The sequence below is a fragment of the Herpailurus yagouaroundi genome, unplaced genomic scaffold (genome assembly GCF_014898765.1).
Source record: "Herpailurus yagouaroundi ecotype Mexico unplaced genomic scaffold, PumYag 569, whole genome shotgun sequence".
NCBI lineage: Eukaryota > Metazoa > Chordata > Mammalia > Carnivora > Felidae > Herpailurus > Herpailurus yagouaroundi.
The window spans coordinates 4,678,694-4,698,820 of record NW_024412786.1 but is presented as its reverse complement, the minus strand read 5'-3'; the positions used below and the strand labels follow the sequence as shown (position 1 = coordinate 4,698,820).

The following is a 20,127-nucleotide window of genomic DNA, read 5'->3' as shown; positions in this document are numbered from 1 at the left end:
CCCCCTTCTCCCCTGCAAGCCCCTCTCCGGGCCACAAATCAGTTCCAAATACAAGTCCCACGGAGGCACTGGGCTCTAGGCGGCAACTGCCAGCCATGCTTCTCAGAGCCCTGGCGCGGCCCCACCTTCCACAGGCCCAACTTTCATGGCTCAGTCAGATGCCACTTCTTCCCTGAGGCCCTCCCTTCCCCCCCCGCTCACCCCTCGGGAGCAGCTTCATGCCAGCTGCCTCTGCCCACATGCCTCATCTAACCACACACGACACTGCACGAGGGGGGCTACCCCACCAACAAGGGGGAGCACCCTGGGGGCTCCCCTGACACCCCCGTGGCTATAAACATTCCACCTCTGCCCTGGACCCCCCCCTGCTGGCCCCTGTCAGAAGTCCCCGGAGAAACAGCACACGCGGCCTCACGCTGCACCCCTGGCCTGGACACTCCCTCAGAGCTGGGTCACTGTCCACGCGTTCATTCTGGTCCTTTCTGGTCTCCAGGACCCAGAAAACCAGGATTAGGCCCAGAGACCACTTCTGGAACTTTGGGACCACCTGCCTGGTTTGACGAAAGGCCCAGAACGGGGAAGGACCCACCTCAAGTGGGGCAGCAGGATGGGGACACGGACGGAACGAGTTGAGCACATCTGTCAAACTCAGGCCCCCCCGGGCCCAGCCTCTGCAGCCAGCTGTGCGGTCGGGCCACAGCCCTCAAACAGCACACGGTCCCCTGTACCCAGCGCCAGCTTCTTGCCCCAGAGGCAGGGCCCGTGGAAGCCAGTGCCTTGCAGAGTCCCTCTGGGGACTTGCATTTCGAGTTAAGGACTGTCCTGCCCCAAGGCCCAGAGCTCCTAATCCGAGTCCTCCACTAGAGGGCGTACACGCGGCAGCAATGTCTCTATCAGCCCAGGGCTGGGAAACTGAGGCAGGCAGTGCTCAGAAGGGACCCCAAGTGCCTGAGTATGCTGGAAACCTCTGAGAGCTAAACTCAGATTTGGTCCCAGTTTGGTGGGTGTTGGAGGGAGGGAGGGTAGAATTCTGAATTTCAACGAATTGTCTCCCCCTGGGCTCCAATCCTAAGTATGTGCTGTTGACATCTGACCAGTCCTTCAAGTCCCAGGTCACACACCTCCTCCTCCTCTAGGAAGCTGTTCCTGCCTCCCCCAGCCTAATGGACGAGCTGACCACACACACACACACACACACACACACACACACACACACACACACACCCTGCCATTCTGCAACATGTCCCCTTAGCTCTCTGCAGCCCCCAAAGCCACACCCAGAGCAGATGCTGACATCCTAGGACAAGCAGGGAGAATGCAGGGCAGAAACTTCCTGGCCCTGCTCCCACTGTGTGACTCTGCAGGTCCCTGACCCTCTCTGGGCTTTGGTCTCCTCGTCGAAAATGAAAAAGCAGCCCAACCTGGTGGTGTCCGACTTCCCGTCTAGCTCTGACATCAAGGGAACCAGAGATGGACCTCCACGGAGGGCGCTGGCTTCAGCTGCCACCACGGAGGGAAGGGGGAAGCCTGCCAGGGCACGGCCAAGCGGGCATCTGCACAACTGTCCAGAGGCTGCCGAGCTCCCAAGCCAAGACCGAGGCAGGTCACTGTGCGAGACGGAAGGCCGTGTGTCAAACCCCACTGACTTCAGGTAGCACTTCCTCCCCAGAGAAAACACTGGCTCCCCCGAGGGAAAACGATACTCGGTCCCGAAACACACGTGGAGACCGTTTCCCCCACCCCTGTTTGCATGACGCTCCAGACACAATCACCTACAACAGCATAATCCTTGGGCGCCTGGGTGGCTGGTTGGTTAAGCGTCCGACCTCGGCTCAGGTCATGATCTCGCGGTTCGTGAGTTCGAGCCCCGCATCGGGCTCTGTGCGGACGGCTCGGAGCCTGGAACCTGCTTTGGATTCTGTGTCTCCCTCCCTCTTTCTCTCTCTCTCTTTCTCTCTGCCCCTCCCCCACTCATTCTCTCTCTCTCTCTCTCTCTCTCTCTCTCTCTCTCAAAAATAAATAAACATGAAAAACAAATTTTTAATAAATAAAAAAATAAAAATAAAACCGCACGATCCTCACACCCTGTCCCGGAGGTAGGACCGTGTCCCTTTTTACCGATGAGGAACTGGATGCACAGAGAGGGTAAGCTCCCCACTCAAGGGCACACAGCAGCGAGTGGGAAAAGAAGGTGGCACAAACGCTTCAATCCCCGAGGCACAGACAAGAAGCCGGAGGCAGGTGTGCCTTGCAGCCAGCTAGCTCAGTCACCCCACCAGCATCTCTGTAGGCGGCTGTTTCAGGCAGGCCCTGGACCAGGCGCTGGGGGCGGGGGTGGACGGAACAGATGACGGTTCCAACCCCCACGGTGCTCCTGAGATCACAGGGCAGAGGCCTTCGGTGAGGGAAGACCATCCGCGAATGTAGGAAGGAGAGCAGGGGTTTCAGGAGGCCTCCAAAGGGGGCCGGCTGAGACTGAGAGGTCCGGCCTTCAACTCCAGAACCCCACATTCATGTGGCTGTGACCTTGATTCCAGACCCCTCCGGGGCAAGAGTGTGCCCGGCCCCAGCCCTCCTCCAGCACACCCCACCACTGGGGAACCCCATTACCAGCATCCCTTAAAATTAAGTCTCTGTAGCTGAGGCAGTAATTAAACGCTGAGATAAAACTGTAGGTGATAATTGACTCCAAGGGGGGGGTGTCTGACACCCCTTGGGCTGCAGAGCCTTTGAAGTTTTTATTTGAGCTTTATCTAGAAGAACGCAGAGAGCAGAGTCGGGGAGGCGGTCGAGTGCTCTGTCCAGGGCCAGGCCAGCGGTGGGCAACTGCGGACGGAGGACCGCTGGCCTGGGCTCTGCTGGCCGCTGGCCGAGCTGCTGCTCACAGATGGCCTCCGAGGTTGTCTGCAGCGAGGTCTGAGCGGCCTCGGGCCACCGGGGGTGGGCCCAGGCCACTGGGCCGGGCCCCGAGACGGGGAGGCCCGCCCCCTCCCTAGAACCAGACACGGCTCCCGGGTAGGAGTTTGTTTAAACTGTTGAGAAACTAACAGTTTGGCCAAAGGGTTTTCTCTGGGGTTGTTTAAATAAAGAGCCTGCCCCACAGTGCTGCCGAGGAAAGTGAAACCTCTCCCTTGCTGGCTGGGCAGCGGTCCCCGGAGCCTCCTTAGGGCGGGCTCCTGACCTCTCCCCTTCCTCCCTGCACACACACACACGCAGGAAAGGAGGCAACCCCCCTGTCTTGGGGCCAAGTGCGGGGCATGGGGCGCAGGCCAGGCGGGGGCACGGCCTTCCTGAGGGCGAGCATTCTGAAAACAAAAAAGCAGACCCAAGGCCTGGCCCAGTGTCACGGGCACATCAAGCGCCACACCATCCCTGCCTGCCAACATCCGTCTGGACCAAGCCGCCCTCCACCACAGGGCGCTGTCCCTGTGCCTGGCCGAGGGTCATAGAGCCGAGGCAAGACGCAGGAAGGGGCTGCGGGAACACGGCACCACGCGCTGGGTGGCTGCTGACAGCAGAAACGGATGCCTTCACGATTCTGGAGGACAGAAGTGAAAAATCCAGCTGCTGGCTGGGCCACGCTCTCTCCGAAGGCTCCAGGGGAAACTTCCTTGTCTCTTTCAGCTTCTGGTGGTGGATGCTCCTTGGCTTGTGGCTTGACCGCTCCAACCTCAGCCTCTGTCTTCATACAGCCTCCTCCCCTGTGTTTCTGTGTCTAAATTTCCCTTTTGTAAGGTCACCAGCCATTGGACTGGAGGCCTGCCCTACTCCGGTGTGACTTCACTTTAATGTGGTTACACCTGCAAAGACCCTATTTCCAAGTTAGGTCACACTCGCGGGGTCTGGGGATCCAACGGGTCTTTGGTGGGGGACATGATTCAACCCATAAGAGGTGGGGAGCAGAGGGTGAGAGGAACATTCAATGGAAGGACAGGCAGGTTCGGGTTGTGGGGAGGACTCCAGGAAGAAGGGGGTGTTTGGGGCAACAGCATAGAGACCAGAGTGTGCCGGGCCGTTTCTGCAGCTGGAACGCGCAGGAACGGGGCTGACCCACCGACACCCCCGGCGAGTCTGATCTGAGTTTGGAGGCCAGGTGCTTGCTAAGAGGTTGACCTGGCCCAGCATCCTGTGCAGGCCGCTGGGCCGGCTCCAGGCCCATGACAGTCTGCAAGGAAGCCTCGTGCAAAGAGCACGCCGTGCGTGCAGCGGGAGTCCAGCCACAGGACAAACAAAAGCCTCCCTGGAACAAAAGCCTGGCAGGAAACACACGCAAATGTCCGCAGCAGTTATCTCTGGACCGTTCCCGGTCTTCCTTCTAGTCTCCAGCAGGGGCCTGCACACGTTTCCCCAAAGGACCAGACGTAACTGCTCGAGGCTCTATGGGCCACAACCGTCTCTGTCACAGTCACCCAGCTCTGCCGTTGTAAATAAAGGTGTGCGAGCGAAACTTCACACGTGGACACCGAACCTTGGACTTCCTGTCACTTTGCCGCATCACGAAACGTTCTTCTTGTGATTTTCTTTCCACCATGTAAAAAACGTCCAAACCATCCTTTGTTCGAAGGCTGCACAGCACAGGCAGCGAGCCATCTGGCCCACCGGCCGAGCGAGGTTCGCTGACCCACGCATGAGAAGGATGCGTGCCTTTTACAGCGTTAGATGGCACGTCCTAACAACAACGGCGGAAACCGTGTAAGGAGGGAGAGCGGATACACAGGACCTCTCGACCCTCCACTCGATTTTCCTGTAAACCTGAAACTGCCATACGAGATAAAGTCTATTTGTCTTGTAAGTAAACTGAAAGGCAGGCACAGAAGTCCCTAAGAAAACCACCCAGACCCCAGCAACAAACAGGTGAAGGCAAATTAACAGACGAAAGCACACAGTCAACAAACACGACAAACGGGTTAACTTGGAGGGGCTAGAGGCGGAAACGGCTGCCTACTCAGCGTGGCCACAGCGGCCCCCCACCGCCTCCCAGAGGACTGAGCCCGGCACACGCTTCCTGGACGGCAGTGTGGCTCAGGGACCCTCTGACCCCACAACTTCCCCTCTGAGGACCCAGTCCAAAGCAGCCGCTGCAAACACAGGCAGATTCCTGCTCGCGGAGGGTCACCGAGGCCTCGCGATCACAGCAAACCCAAACCTGCGGACAATCTAAACGTCCCTCCGCGTGAGAACATCAAATACACGAAGGGCCACAGCGCAGTCAGGCGCTAAACGGTGGGCTCTGAAGAAGGGCCCAAAAAGGCGTGGAAGGGGTCAGCCCCGACGCGGCCCGCACGCGATGCACACATCACGCGAACCCAGATCTGAACGTGCGTGGAGAGCAGGCGAGCAGGAAACAGCGAAAACGCTGGCAGCAATCTCTGGGCGGCGAAGATACGGGTTTTTATTTTCTCCGTTATTCTGCGTAACGGCTTCCTTTCTACGGTGAACACGAATGTTACTTTTTAACCAGAAAAAACCCAAGACTTTAAAATGTGGTGGGGGTGGGGGAGCGTACTTAGAGGCCTCATGGTTGCCCTGGGGAGGGGCCTGGGCTCTGAGACAAGGTTTTCTCACTGGACAATCGGTGGGGGGGGGGGGGGATGAAACCGCCATGCGGGGGTGACTTATTTGGCCCTCCAGGATCTGAGCCGAGTGGGAGGGAAGGACATGAGAAGGGATGGGGCAAGAGGCCCTGTAGCCCCTGACAGCCCAGGAGGAGGAGACTGGCAGGTCGCCCAGCGCGACTTGGAGGGTTCTCACAGTTAATCCCCTCTGCACCCCAACACGGGAAAGGATTTTTCACGATGAGCAGAACAACACATCCCAGGATGCGGAGGGCCCCCAAGCCCTGCGCCCCCCACCTGGCCTTCCCAGCAGGCAGAGTGGACATCACGGACTGTCCCCACAGAACCCGCATCTCCAAGAAAGGACAGGCCCCTCCCTGCCCCGAGGTTCGCACCACCCCAGGGCGGCTCTTTCCACCCGCGTCTTTTCATGCCGGACTCGGGAAGCGGCGCACCCACCTCCCTTCAGCCCCAGCTCCCCTCGCTGGCCCCCCACCCCCCACCCCTGGCTCCGCGTGGGCTCAGGAGCGGGCCTGGAACCACACGGGCAGCACCGGGTCCCAGCACGGGCTGTCACCCATGCCACAGGCTCTAAGGCCACAAACAGCTTCACAGCTGGTAGGCAGCTGACTTATTTTTGTTTTTTAGCAATTGATTAAGTTTCTCCGCTGCCCCCTGGGGTAAGCTGTTGGACGAGCGCTGAGACCACAGCCGGGAGCCCTGGCCCAGGAGACCGTGCCGAGTGACCACAGGGGAAGTGGCCGGGCCAGGCACTGGCTCCGAGGGAAACCTGAGGCCCAGCAGCTGTTGGCCGCGTGGCCTGCCCGGGACCCTACGGGAGGCTGCAGTCCCCTAAGAGTGGCCGGGCAGGCGCCTCAGTCTGCACAGCTCTAAAATGGGGGAGTCACTCCTCTGCCCGGGAACCTGGGGTGGCCGGAGCAGCAAGGTCAGTGCCAGCCTCAAGACTTCTGTGCAGCCAGCCCCTTCCTCTCCTATCCCTGGGTTTTCAGCCCCTCACGTGGTCCTCTGCCACTTGCCTTTCCCCTGCCCCTCAGAGGCTGCCACAGCCCAACGGTCACACCCAGCTTGGACCCTCAGCCACACTTCCTTACTGAGTGACCGTGGGTAAGCGACTTGAGCTCTGTCTACACACAGGTAAGAGTCAGGAGTGGATACGGCTTCCCAGCAAAGCTGAGAGGTCCCGTGACAAGGTCAGGGAGCCTCTGAGCCCAAGGCCACAGCCCCAGCAGCCCCAGCAGCCCCAGCAGCCCCAGCAGCCCACAGCCCCAGGGGCATTGAGCACATCCCCGGGGACCTGCCTTGGGCCATGCTCTCTTTGAGCCAGCAGCAGAGACGTGGCCCAAGGGTTCGAGTCCCAGGCCAGAGAGCAGAGAGACAGGGAGACAGAACAAAGTGCGGTTGGTTGGGCAAATTAAAGGTGGGCTACCCGGTGGGTCGCTGGAAACACAGGACTGCGGTCAGAGGCTATGAAGCAGTCAGTGACACACGATGGAGAAGGCTGGGTCCCACTCCTTGGGCACACGGCTCAGCTCTTCTAAAAAAAACACTCAGAGTGCCTTCCTGAGCCCAGGCATACAGCAGGGGCTCCATAAACACCTGAAGCAATCCTTCTTCCTCCTAGAACATCCTATCCCGCGGCTCCCAGAGGTGGTGGCAGCCGCGCCTCCGGAGCTGCGGCCACGGCTCCTGAGCCACGGCACGTGGCAGGTGCTTGGGTTCAAATCCCGCCTCTGTCCCTTCTTCCGTGGCCGTGAGCTAGCTCTGATGGCCCAAACTCCTTTTAATTTTTTTTTTTAATGTTTCTTTACTTTTGAGAGAGAGAGAGAGAGAGAGAGAGAGAGAGAGAGAAAGAGAGAGAGACAGGATCCCAAGCGTGACCACCCAAACTTCTGAATCAGGCCGCCCACAGCCCCTCCCTCACCCGGCTCCCGTAGGGCACAGAAGAGTAGATCGCTCAGAAGTGTGGGTGCCTGGCACCCCCCAAGGCACACTATTACTGCTATGTCCCGCCCTGCCCTGGCGGCACAGGCAGGATGCACGGGGTGGGGTGACCCATGAGAAAGTGCTGCTGCTTTCGCTCAAAGGTGGTTGGGCTCCAGCCGTTCGCGTGGTTCGTGCACCGCACCTTACAGTTTGTAAGGCCCTGCAGGAGACACGACCCCATTTGATACTCCCAGGTCAACGAGACATGGAGAGCCCGCATTCCGTCAGGTCACAGCCACATCGTGCAGGCTCAAGGCCGGACTCAGACGCCCCAGTCCCCGCCACACCATGTCCCCCCAGAGGGGACAGAGGGGGCGCCCTTCTTGGTGCAGTCCTCAGTGCCCAGCTCTAGCAGGACCCAAACACCTCAGCTCTTGCCACGGTAGATGCTCCTGAAGATACCTAATCGATCCCAGCGTTCGTCCAGGGGCTGATGGCGGTCCCCTGGGAAGCCAGGATCCCTCCCAGCTTCCCTCCCTCGAAGTGGGTGTGGGAGCACATCGCAGCACTTCTCCCAGGGGGGCTGGGGCTGTCTGAATGGAGACCCGAGGGACTGTCAGGTGAGGAGCCCCAGATAACAGGTGCTCGAGACAACAGGCATAGCACCGGCAAAGGCAGATAGGCAGGTGCTCAGACGGTGGGCTGGAAGGGACCGAACTGTCCATTTCAGTTGGAACAGGAGGCAAAGGGTGAGAAAGAGCCTCCTGGCCTCTGTCTGCTGATAAGCCAGAGGCCCCGGCGTCAGCCCGGCACATGCAGGCCATCAGGTCACTGCCTGTGGGGCACTTGCGGTTGGGGAAGGTTGAGGCACTAGGACACGGTCATTAGAAGCAAGACGGAGGGCGTGCAGCCATCACCAAAGCCAGAGGGGGCCCGAGGGGTGCCCGGCGGGTGGGGCGGGGACAGGGAAGGCCTTTCTCTGGCAGCCTGGGGGTTCCACCAGGGCTCGGACGTGCAAACCCAGAACCTGACTCAACAGACTGAGCTCTGGGGCCGGGCTGAAGCTGGACTCAGGTGGTACCAGCAAGGGGACACTGGACAGGCTGGGGTGAGGGTGGGGGGGGGGGCCGGCCCCAGGGGCTGATCTGGGGCCAGGCCGGAGCCGGACTCAGGCTGCACTAGCAAGGGAGACATCAGACAGGAGGGAGGGGGCCAGGGCCAGTGCTGGGAGTGACGGCAATCCAGCCCTCCGTCGGTGGACCCAGGGCATCCGCGGAGCTAACCACACCCAGGAGGTGCCATTTGGTCTCATCCCCCAGCCCAGGATGACCGTTTTCTCTTTCCAAGAATACGGCATGGTCCCCTCTTCTCTTTTATTCGATGTAGAAGTTAGTCTTCAGGCTCAGACACAAAAGACCACATGGTGTGTGGTTCCATTTCTAGGACGTTCCCAAACAGGCAAAACTAATCCGTGGTGATAGAAGTCAGGACAGAGCTGCCCCTGCGGCATGTGGGGGGGTGGGGGGCGCTGCAAAGGGCACCAGGGAATCTCCCGGGTGCTGGAAACCTTCCGGATCCGGACCGGGGGTGGTGGTTGGGCAGATATATACAACTGCCAAATCGAAATCAGAATGTACGCTTGGAATCTGTGCATTTCACCGTCGGCAAGTTATACCTTCGTTTCCAAAGAAAATGCAAAAAAAAAAAAAAAAAAGTTAGTGCTTGGACTTGTCACACCATTTCCTGGGACTGTGCAATCTGATTTTCTTGCTATTAAAAATTCACGGTCCATGGCTGAGGACAGCAGCTGCCTTCTGTTTGCAGAGCCAACGCCAATCACAGCCCGGCCGGCGTCAGCCTCAGCCACAAGGGCCTCCTTTCTTTTCCCTTTGACCTACTTCCCTGATAAGTGACAAGACAGCCAGACTGCGAACAAACGCGCCCCTTATTCCTCGGCCCTGAGCCTCGGCTAATCCACCCAGGGAGACGGATGGATGTGAGGGGCTTTGAGACCTCGCCCCAGTTGTCAGTCTGCCCGTCGGACCCGACAGTGACGCCTCTGTTCCTCCCCGCCCCCCGCCACCTTGGCCCACCACATCCCCTCGTCCTTTTGTTCCGAGTCCCTGCGAACATCTGTTAAAACTACTTCTTGGCGAGGTGCAGCGGGCGGCCCCGTAAATCATGCAGCCCGAGCCGCCCGCCCGCCCGCCCCGACACGCAGTCACGGCCTCCTCTGGAAAGGCCACGGAGGAGAGCACGGAACGATGCTCAGGGCCAGGCTGGCCACCGCGGGGCAGTGAAGCCGCGTGCCCCGGCCACGGCCCCGGTAAGTCACCTGCCCCAGTTGTCCGGGCCTCGAGCGGGGACGCGCACCGCCCAGAAGCCCCCAGTGATGAGGAATGTGCGGGGACGCCACCGGAGGCAGCAAGCTCCCTCGGACGGTGGTGGCAACTCCCAAATAAGGCCCCGCTACTGCTGTTTTTAGGCCATCCCACATAATTGGAAAAACATGGGGAAAACCAAAGCCAGCTGGGCGCCTCCATCGGCCAGGCTGCTGGGGAGGGGTGCGTGGGATCGCAGCCTGGCCCAGGGATCCTGCCCCCCCCCCCCCCCCCACCGCTGGCTGGCGGGACAAGAGTCACTCAGGCCCCGGGGTCTCACCAAGCCGCTGGCTGAGCTGGAGCCCAAGGGGGCGCTGCTTGCTATGACATCCTTCCTGGTCTCGGAACCTACAGGACCCCCACTGGGGCCAAACTTCAGGAGGACCCAGAGGGCCATGGGACACAAGACACTCCTGACCCAGAGGAAGGGAGTCCTGAGCCTCCTGTCCGGTCTGCGTGGACCCACACAGGCACCGTGGGGAACAGCCTCTCATCTGCCCCCCCCCCCCCCCAGTCATGCTGGCTCTCCCCATTTCACAGGGAGAGAGCCCGCAGCTGGGAAATGGCCAGCCCCACCCCATGCCTCCAGGGGACAGCTTGCAGGCCCTGGGCCGTCACCCCCTCCCCCACGCACTGGGGCCAGCCCCCTCTTTGGGGAAGGCACCGACTCCCAGCGCTGGGCTGGCTTTCATTTGCTCAAAATCAGAGAAACATAGGACTCTTGCACAGCACAAACGTTTCTTCAGATTCAAGTCCACGGCATGATAACCAGCTGCCCAGACTGAAAGTCCCAGGACTCTGAGGCCATGGCTTCAGGTCTCGAGATGTTTCCGGCCGTGCAGACTTTCTCCAACTGCTGCTCATCAGCCTGCCTTGGGCGCCTCCGCCTCCCACACCCGTCCCTTGTCCTGGAGACTCCGATTTGCTAGGGCCGGGGAATCTGGATGCGACACGAGGGTCCAAGTAATTCCGACACATCCAGGCCCCCCCCTCAGACCCCGATCCCACCCGGCCCGGTGCTGGCCTCGATCCCTGCAGAGGGCAGCCACATGCCCCGTGCCCTCGGGACACATAGCTCACTCGCCTGCCCGTCTCTCACCGTCTGTGTGAGGAGGGCTCCCCGCCCACCGCCGTCCCCTCCTAGCACCAGCCGGCCTCATCATCTACTTCTGATTCCAAACGTCCAGGAAAGAGTTGCCCTTGTGGCACCAGACTGCCCGCATGCCTGCCTGCCTGGCTCCAAGTTCAAGTTCAAGCACAGCTCGTATTTGTTGCGTAGTCAGGCCCTCCTCCCAACAACCCCCCTCCCCCAAAGCAGGTACTATTATCATCTCTTTTTTTTTTTTTTTTAATTTTTTTTTTCAACGTTTATTTATTTTTTGGGACAGAGAGAGACAGAGCATGAACGGGGGAGGGGCAGAGAGAGAGAGGGAGACACAGAATCGGAAACAGGCTCCAGGCTCTGAGCCGTCAGCCCAGAGCCCGACGCGGGGCTCGAACTCACGGACCGCGAGATCGTGACCTGGCTGAAGTCGGACGCTCAACCGACTGCGCCACCCAAGCGCCCCTATTATCATCTCTTTTTACAGGTGAGGAAACAAAGCACAGAGAGGCTGAGTCATTTTCCCAAGATCACACAGCCGGGACATGAGTGAAGGTATCCTAAAAGGATAACTGGGCATAGAAAGCCATCCCATAGTTGGAAACTGCTCTGAGACTGGGCCCCCCCCCCAAGACTGAATTTCCTCACCACCCCGAAAGTCCTGGCAGACTCTCAACTACAGACCAAAGGCACAGCCCTCAGCTGTGGCCTCAGTAGTCACCCCCTGGGATGCTGGACCTCGCGGAGTCCGGGGCCAAGAGGAGATCCACAAGTGGCCCCGGGGCCTCCTTTGCCAGCCCCTGAATCGCATCCTCCCACTGGTCACCCCGGCCTCGGAAGCCTCCGTGGGTGCTGCTCTGATCCAGCCAGGAAGGTGCCCTGCACCGGGTTTGCGCCCGCCGGGACCTCTGGGCTCCAGTGTCAGCGGTGACATCCTGCAGGGTTTAGCGTTTCGCCGTCTCCACGTTACCCTCGCGTTTCCAGCGACCATCTCCAGGCCATTTTCACAACCAGTACCCTGCACATCATCAGCAGTCAGAATCCACATTCCACGTGTAGTTCACGCCCCCCCAGGAGGCAACACTACATGCGCCAGGGGGCGTGGGCAGCCTGGAAGGCCTCGCGAGAAAAGGAAAGCGGCCAGGGTACTCAGGTGACAGGATCACAGGCTTCTAATCACACGGTTTCCTTTAACGTGATGTTCTGTGGCAGGAAGCAACACCTGGAGGGCAGGTCTGCACCCCAAAACCCAGCTTGCCAGCGGAGGGGGCGCGTTCTAAATCTGAAGCCCTCGTGATCCTCGCCCACGGCCCCGTCTCGGACTCCCTGTGTCTGTCGCCCAAGCACAAGGAACGCCCCTCAACGACAGAATCCGTTCCTCACGCATGCCCGGATCCCTCTGGATTGAGAAACACGGACAGACACCCTCCACCCTTCCACCCCAAGTTTCCAGAAGGCCATCTTGGTGGCAAACCCTTGAAATGTTCTGAGAAGCTCCTGGAGGTCTTCTCGACTGAAACTAAAATGTTTAGGAAACTCTGTTTCCAGGTTCCCACCGCCAACGGCTTCCCACTTCCGCTTCGAGTGGGTCCAGGGCGGGGGGCTGCAGAAGGCCCCGTGCAGCCCCCAGAACCAGCCAGTCTGTGAGCGAGAAGCACGTGGGGTGGGAACCACGCTTATAAACAGGCGGAACCCGAGGGTCACATCCTCGTGCAAAAGCCAGACTCCCAGCCCATGCTGTCCACGTCGTCTGGGAGCCTCCCTGACCTGTGACGTCCCCTACGGGGCAGCCGGAGTCAAAGGAAAGGTGCAGCCTCAGTGTAAGAGTGGCCCCGGGCTGCCCTGTGCAAGACGCCCCCGGCCACCCACACCGGCTCCTCCGAATGACGACAAAAGCGTTTTTCGTCCGCACGCTTGGCATCCTCCCACTGAGTCATTTGTGAAAGTGTCTTTCACGGCTGGGAGGCAGAAACAGTTCTTACGAGACCAGGGAAGGTGACCCCGAGCAACTGAATCCATCCCGGGGGGGGGGGGGCGGGGAACCTGCAAGCTGGCCACTCTTCCTGAAGGAGGCCAAGAGACGTGGCTCAGCCCCCTGCCACACGACTTCCAACCGGGACAGCCCTTGCTGCTAATCCTCCGGATCCACCCCACAGGAGTTCGGGGGAGTTTCCAGGACCCCCCCCCCCCTGGAGCCGCCTCCCCCAAGAAGCCCTCTTACCCCAGGGCATCTCCCCTCTTCTGCCCCCTGCCTCCCGCAGATGTTTGCAAAAAGAACCGAAATGCCCTCAAAGGGCCTGACCCCAGGCAGTGGTCCCAGAGCTCAGAGGCTCCGGCTACTGGAATGCTGAGAACCAGAAAGTCCCCGTTCCTCTGCCTGGAAAAGAAATCAGCCCTCCCCCTAGGGGTGGGAGGGCCGTGGGACGATGGAGGCAAACCTAGGCTTCCAGAGGCCCTGCCCTTCCCCCTCTGGCCCAGCGTGACGATGGACGTGGCTGCCATATACTGTGCACTCACGACGTACCAGGGGCCCAGCACAGCACCTGTGATACCTATTGATACAACACTGTGTCCTCCCCAGCTTCCCCGGCTAAGGGGTGGTCTGTGACCGCCCCCGCATCTCACAGATGAAGAAGAGCAGCAGAGTGACAAGTCCCCAGGCGCTGTCCACCCCCGATGACCAATACCCTTTGTGCCCCCGGGTAGCTTGGGCAAGTCCTTCGTGGAACTGTCGGCTTCCCCAGCTGTGCACCTGCACCGGGCCAGGACTCTGGCATTGTGACCCCAGACTCCAGTCCTGGAACTCTGACGCGTGGACCTCCTGCCTCACGGGGCCCCTGCGTCAGCTCCCCACCAGGGTGCACACTGTTGCATGATGTACCTTTTGGGGGGTTGTGTCCACCCTCCCCCCTCCCCCCACCGCCTTCCCGCTCCTTCCCCAAAGGTCCACATGCAACCTGGCTCTGCCTGGCTGGGCAGAGATGCAGGCAGAGATGGCAGCCACGCCTGTCCTTCTCCCAGAACAGATGGTCACCTCCCCATTCGGCACAGCGCTTGGACGGGGATCACCGATCAACAGCAACAGCACCAGATTCACATCGCCCTAACCAGTGGGCCAGGCCCCAGGCTGGCTCTCTCACGGCGGCACGGCTTGAAAACAGCAAAGACACAAAAAAACGGAAATGCCCAACAGGGGGGAAGATGGTTCACCGGACAAGTATTTTTCAGGCACGACTCATGTTATAGAAACACATGCCTCTCCTCTAACTGCCGATGCCCCTGCAACAGCGTCAGGGGGAATGCGGAGACACTCGTGGCAGAACGGGAGAGAAAGATACACTGAGACACGAGGCGTCTCCAGGTTTCTCTTCAGCTTCTCTACACACAAAGCAGGACGGGCTACGTAACGCGCAGGGCCGCTGCAGGCTGAACACAGGGAGCCCCTGCCCCAGAATTATCCAGCATTTCAAGTCAGCGACAATGGAGCATTAAACCAAGCACGGGGCTCTTTGGAAGCCGGGGCTCTGTGTGACCGCCCAGATCAAATGCCTGTGAGGTCAGCCCCGACGCCACCTAGCTCTTGCCTCAGGGCTGCCGCACATGCTGTTCCTCGCGCCTCTTCCTTGTTCATTCTCAAGTCTCAGCCTGTCTCCTGGGAAGGACCTTCCCTGACCTTCCATCTGGGCCTCCAGCCCAACCCCCCACCCCCGCCCTCAGTATGTTATTCTGCGTCTCAGTCCTTCCTTTGTGTCCTGTGTTACTCTGATCCAAATCTGAATTCGCATTCTTCATTCACGTGCCTGCTTGGTTCCTGTCGACCCCTCCACAACTCAGAGGGACATTCCCTGTAGGAAGAACAGGGGGCTGGAGCGGGGTGGGGGGGGGAGGTTCACATTTACCGCTCTGTTCTCTGCACGCAGCACACGCAGGCACGCGGCCGTTCCTTGTGGACATGCGGAACTTGGTAGACTCCCTGTTTGCCAGGATGAACTTTTTGTTTTAAACCTGTGCCTAAAGGAGTGGTAACACTCCCTCGGCTCTGGTCGCAGGTCCCCAGGGAAGCCCCCAGTCTCCCTTTCCTTCCCCCCAAGTGCCACTGGCCCAGGGGGCGGCCTGCTTCCTGACGTCTCTCACCGGCCTCTCGCTGGCCACTCCACTGCCACCCGGCTGTGCTGGGCCCTAGACACCCCCAGGGACAGGCTGCACCCTGGACACACCTTATTCCCAGAAAAGCACACTGTGAACGTGACAGCCAGAAATAAGGAGCCTCGGACGGTGCTCCAGAGGAGGGAGGGGTGACACATCATTAGAAGACGGTCATTGTAGGAGACCTTGAAGCAGCAAGTGCGGCAAATGAAGGGCGGGGGGAGCACCGAGAAACACTTGTGTGGGGGGAGGGAAGTCAACTGAACTTCACGCACCCCCAATTTTTTCCACTGAGCAAGCGTCTGCAACCCGAATTTCCGTGGGGAGGGTGGTCATTGGGGCACGAAGATCCCATGGAAATGGGACGTAAGGATGAAAATGCATCAGAAAGTCCCTATCAGTGTGGAAAATGCTTGTGGAAAAAGCAGAAAAGCAGGAGACGAAGCCAGCGGGGAGGCCCGCAGCCCCACGCCGGCAGCGCGTGCTTGGGAGAGCCGGGAAGGCAGGAAAGGAGACGTCTGTTGGGCGCAGATCGCGGGGCGTCTCCTGATTCACAGTGTTCCCCTACACGACTGTCCTTTTTACAACACACACAGCGTTTGCTCGGCAAGTCGTGACAGCGAGCATCTCGGCTACAATCACTGCTTTCTGGCAGCCGACTGCGAGGTCACCGGACAGACCAGACCTGAGTCCCGAGCCCTGCATCCCAGCCGCTGGGCCGCCCAGGTGCCCCCGGCTGCGGAGCTCCGAACACATGAAACCTTCGCCGAGGGAAGGAGACCGCCAGCCCCCCCCCCCCCCCCCCCCCGGCCGGGGCCCCCCCCCCCCCCCCCGCGCCCCCCCCCCCCCCCGTCTCACCTGCCTTGCACGTCCTGCCGTTGTCCTGAAGCTGGACACCAGTGGGGCAGGCGCACGTGTAGAAAGGCTCCCTCGGGGACAGCAGGCACAGGTGAGAGCAGCCGCCATTGTCCTCCGCACACCGCGTGTGGACTGGGGAAGACAGGGCGGGGTGAGAGAAGGTTCCAGAACACAGCCCTCGACCCCACCCACCCACCCACGCCACTCCATGGGGGCATCCTCCCTGCCTTGCTCCTCTTCCCAGCCTTCTACAATACAGAACCCTCATGTTCCTCGGGGCCCCTCGGATGGCACCTCCTCTGGGAAGGCCACCCTCGGCCGGGATCTCAGGACCTGCCCGTGCAGTAGGGACTGGGGGGGCTCCTGGAGCAGAGGCCTGTCTTTGTGATGTGCTTGGAACCCACGGGATCTGCACAAATGTTTGGTGGCCACACCTGGACACTCTCGGCGCTGATAACAACCCTTCTCATTGTCCCAAGCCCATCCGTGACCAAGACGCAACTGAACAAATCCTTCCGGCATTTCACTCTGCCCAGGGCAGGCAGGGGCGTGGTACTGTGACATGTGGAGTGTTAGCCCCCCACCCCCGCAAACGACTGGAGCAGATTCGCAGGGGGGTCCCCCTCTTCTCCCTAACGCTGCCTCACGCACAGGGGGCTGCCCCCGCTGTGGATGCGGTAAGGACCGTGATGTTCTCACCAGGAGACTATCCTAGAGAGCCCCACCTTCCCTGGGGTGCTGACAGCTGCCACCCTTGCACCCCCACAGTTAAGTTCAAAGCTGGAACCTTCCACAGCACCCCGGTCCCCGAGGGAGGACGTGAGCCCAGGGCCGTGACCTTGCTAGCTGCCCGTCCCAGGAGCCCTGAGCCCGTGGGCGTCAAGCTTTCCGCCATCGAGGACCCCCGCCACCACCCTATGGAGACCCCAAGCCGGGAGCCTCAACTCACAGCAGATTGATCACCAGTAACTACTTAACTTCTGTCGGGCCCCGACAACGAAGCAACCTTGCTCGGGAGGCCCTCTGTCACCTCTGAAGAGGACGGGGGGAGGGGGCATGGGGCCCCCCTGAAGCAGCCCCCATACCCGCTCTGCAGAGGGCCCTCCGGGTTGCGCCCCAGCTGGCCCTTGCACCCTGCATACACGTCCCTCCCCTCCACCACACCTCTCCTTCTCCTCCACTGCTCTGATGCAGGTGCCCCCAGACTCGGGGCTCCTGCGGAGGGAAGACGCCAGCCGCCCCCCACCCGGCCCCCGACTTACAGTAAGGCTGCCGCTCCGGGCTAAGCACTTGAATATCCATGGGCGAATAGAGAGCTCGAAGGATCTCCTTCCTCTTCTCTCCCGTCTTCTTGTTACAGGCGTGGATGGAGCGCGTCTGCCAGTCCGTCCAGTACAGAGTGTCCCCGGAGAGCGTCAGGGCAAAGGGGTGCGTCAGGCTGCCCTCCACCACCTTCTGCCTGCGGGTGCAGGAGGCACGGGTGGGAGCTGTGAGCAGACTCCCCGCGGTCCTGCACGCCCCCCGCTTGGAAACCCTCCCACGGCCACCGCGGACCCATTCACGTCACACAGGACGACCGCGGGGCAGTTCCAGCCTCCCGCCACCCTTGACGGTGACGCGGCCCCCCAGCCCTTCCCACTGTTTCTAGAAAAGTGGCTGGTGGCAAAGTGGCCCGCAGGGAAAGAAGAAGCGGCAAGGAGGAAGCCACCGCTGATGACAGCGAGCCGGGGACAACACGCCTGCCTCGCCCTGATGTTTGAACAACTTAGCACAAAACTGCGCCAAACGTGCCTGTAACGCCAATAATTTATATTATCACAGTAAATAGAACTTGATACCAAAACAACGGGGCGCCTGGGTGCCTCAGGTGGTTAAGTGTCCAACTTCGGCTCAGGTTATGGTCTCGCGGTTCATGAGTTCGAGCCCCGTGTCGGCCTCGCTGCTGTCAGCGCTGAGCCTGCTTTGGATCCTCTGTCCCCCCCTCTCTCTGCCCCTCCCCTCATTCCCTCCTCCCCACCGCCTCAAAGATAAACATTAAAAAAATTTTTTAAAAGGAAAAAACAAAACAAAACATCTTTCTTCTATGTATTTATAAAGCCCAGCAAACGAGAACACGTTTTTAACGATATTATGGATTTCTAACTTTACACCTGGTGGCGTGTGTATTTATCTGGTTTCATGACTTTCCCTCGACTATAGGCTCCCTGGTGGCGTGGAGGGCTGCAGGGGGCAGGTCACCACCACATCCGAGCCCCTGGCACCGCACCTCAGAGAAACACTGACAAGGTTTTACTAAGCAACTGAAAGCCACATGCCCATGACTGTCCCTAATCTGACCCAACGATGCCTCCGTTTTGTTTTCTTGATGTCACTCCTTTAATGTTTATTTATTTGAGAGAGAGAGAGAGAGAGAGAAGCACACACAGGGGAGGGGCAGAGAAAGAGGGAGACAGAGAATCCCAAGCAGGCTCCATGCTGTCAGCACTGAGCCCGACGCAGGGCTCGAACCCACGAACTGCAAGATCGTGACCTGAGCCAAAATCGAGAGTCGAATGCTCAACCGACTGAGCCACCCAGGTGCCCCTACCCCCCTTGATGTCACTTTTTTTTAAAATTTTTTTTTATAACATTTATTCATTTTTGAGACAGAGAGAGACAGAGCATGAACAGGGGAGGGTCAGAGAGAGGGAGACACAGAATCTGAAACAGGCTCCAGGCTCTGAGCTGTCAGCACAGAGCCCGACGCGGGGCTCAAACTCACAGCCCTCACGGACCGCGAGATCATGACCTGAGCTGAAGTCGGCCGCCCAACCGACTGAGCCACCCAGGCGCCCCCGATGTCACTTTTTAAATAGACTTATTGAGGCGACATTCACGTAACACAAAAGTAACCAGTCTGCTGAGTGAACAGTTCAGTGCTATGCAGCACACAGTCACGATGTTATTTACGCAACCACAGCCCCCAGCTACTTCCCTAGATTCCCGCTGCTCCTCTGGAGAACCCCGGGCCCCCTCAGCGGTTCCCCCTCACGTCCCCTCCACGGGGGCCCCCGGCGGCCACCAGTCTGCTTTCTGTCTCCGAGGATTTGCGCAGCCTGGACATTTCACATAAATGAAATCATGCCACGCGTGGCCTTGTGTGACTCGCTTTGTTTCCTTTAGCATCAGGTTTGCACGGTCCCTCCGTGTTGCACACATGCTAGTGCGTCACTGCTCCTCATGTCTGGACGGCATTCCGCGTGTGGATGGGTCACACTCTGTCTATCCACCTGCGGCCGCACATCTGGGCTGTTCGCACCTTTGGGCTATGGTTCGCACCACTGCTACGGACATTCGCGTGCACGTCTTTGTTCCTGCACCGATTTTCAACGCTCTCGGGGAGATGCCCAGGAGTGGAATCGCGAGGAATCGCGAGATCGTACGGTCACTCGACGTTCGCATTCTGAGGCACCACCAAACTGCCCTTCGTGATGTTGTCATTTTTTAAAGTAACGTTTATTTGTTTTGAGAGAGCGAGTGAGCGCAAGGGTGAGGGAGGGGGAGAGAGCGAGAATCCCAAGCAGGCTCCGTGTGGTGCCCCACGTGGGCCTCGATCTCATCACCGTGAGATCGTGACCTGAGCCGAGTCAGGAGTCAGATGCTTAACCGACTGAGCCACCCGGGCGCCCCGTGTCATTTTTTGATCAGAAAAGCCAGAGGTGTCGTTTCTCAGGCCGTCCCTCCTCCCTGCCTCAGCTGAAGGCACCACAGGAAGCTGGTGCCAGGCCTCAGCTCACCTCACCCACCCTGGCCCCTCCTCTCAGGACGCCCCTCTCCAGGTGGAGCTCCAGCCGTGAGCACCCTACCTCCTGCTGGATCCACGAACTCCCTGAGCACACCAGCCGCTATTGAGCGCTTACGGTGTCCAGGCGCCATGCAATGAGTTGACGTGCACCGTGGTATCGGGCCCCATGGACACCTCTAGAAAGTACAATCACTACCCCCATTCACATGCGAGGCCCTGAGACTCTGAGCAGTGAGGCGACCCAGGCACGGTCGCAGCTGAGAGGGGACCACGCAGGTCCGTCTGGCTCCAGCACTTACCCTCTTTACCAGCAGATTATGCTCCTACTGGGACAGCCCTAGACACATTCATAGAGTG

General features: G+C 59.7%; 1 protein-coding gene and 1 long non-coding RNA gene across 3 annotated transcripts in view; both read right to left on the bottom strand.

Annotated features, from left to right (window-relative positions):
• The window catches only part of LRP5 (LDL receptor related protein 5), a gene marked incomplete at its 5' end in the record, with an annotated part of 74,289 nt that overhangs the window by 44,957 nt on the left and 9,205 nt on the right, over positions 1–20,127 (bottom strand). The window contains 2 exons of the mRNA XM_040465799.1: positions 15,987–16,118; positions 17,249–17,445. Of these exons, the coding sequence (XP_040321733.1) occupies positions 15,987–16,118; positions 17,249–17,445 (329 nt within the window). The remainder of the gene's footprint in view (positions 1–15,986; positions 16,119–17,248; positions 17,446–20,127) is intronic.
• Positions 7,384–11,213, bottom strand: LOC121023769 (uncharacterized). 2 transcript variants are annotated; one of them, XR_005787495.1, is made up of 2 exons: positions 10,161–11,213; positions 7,384–9,174 (listed from the first exon to the last, which is right to left on the bottom strand). It is a non-coding gene; the product is annotated as an uncharacterized LOC121023769 (long non-coding RNA). The 2 variants fall into 2 exon arrangements; XR_005787496.1 differs by lacking the exon at positions 10,161–11,213 and adding an exon at positions 9,835–10,154.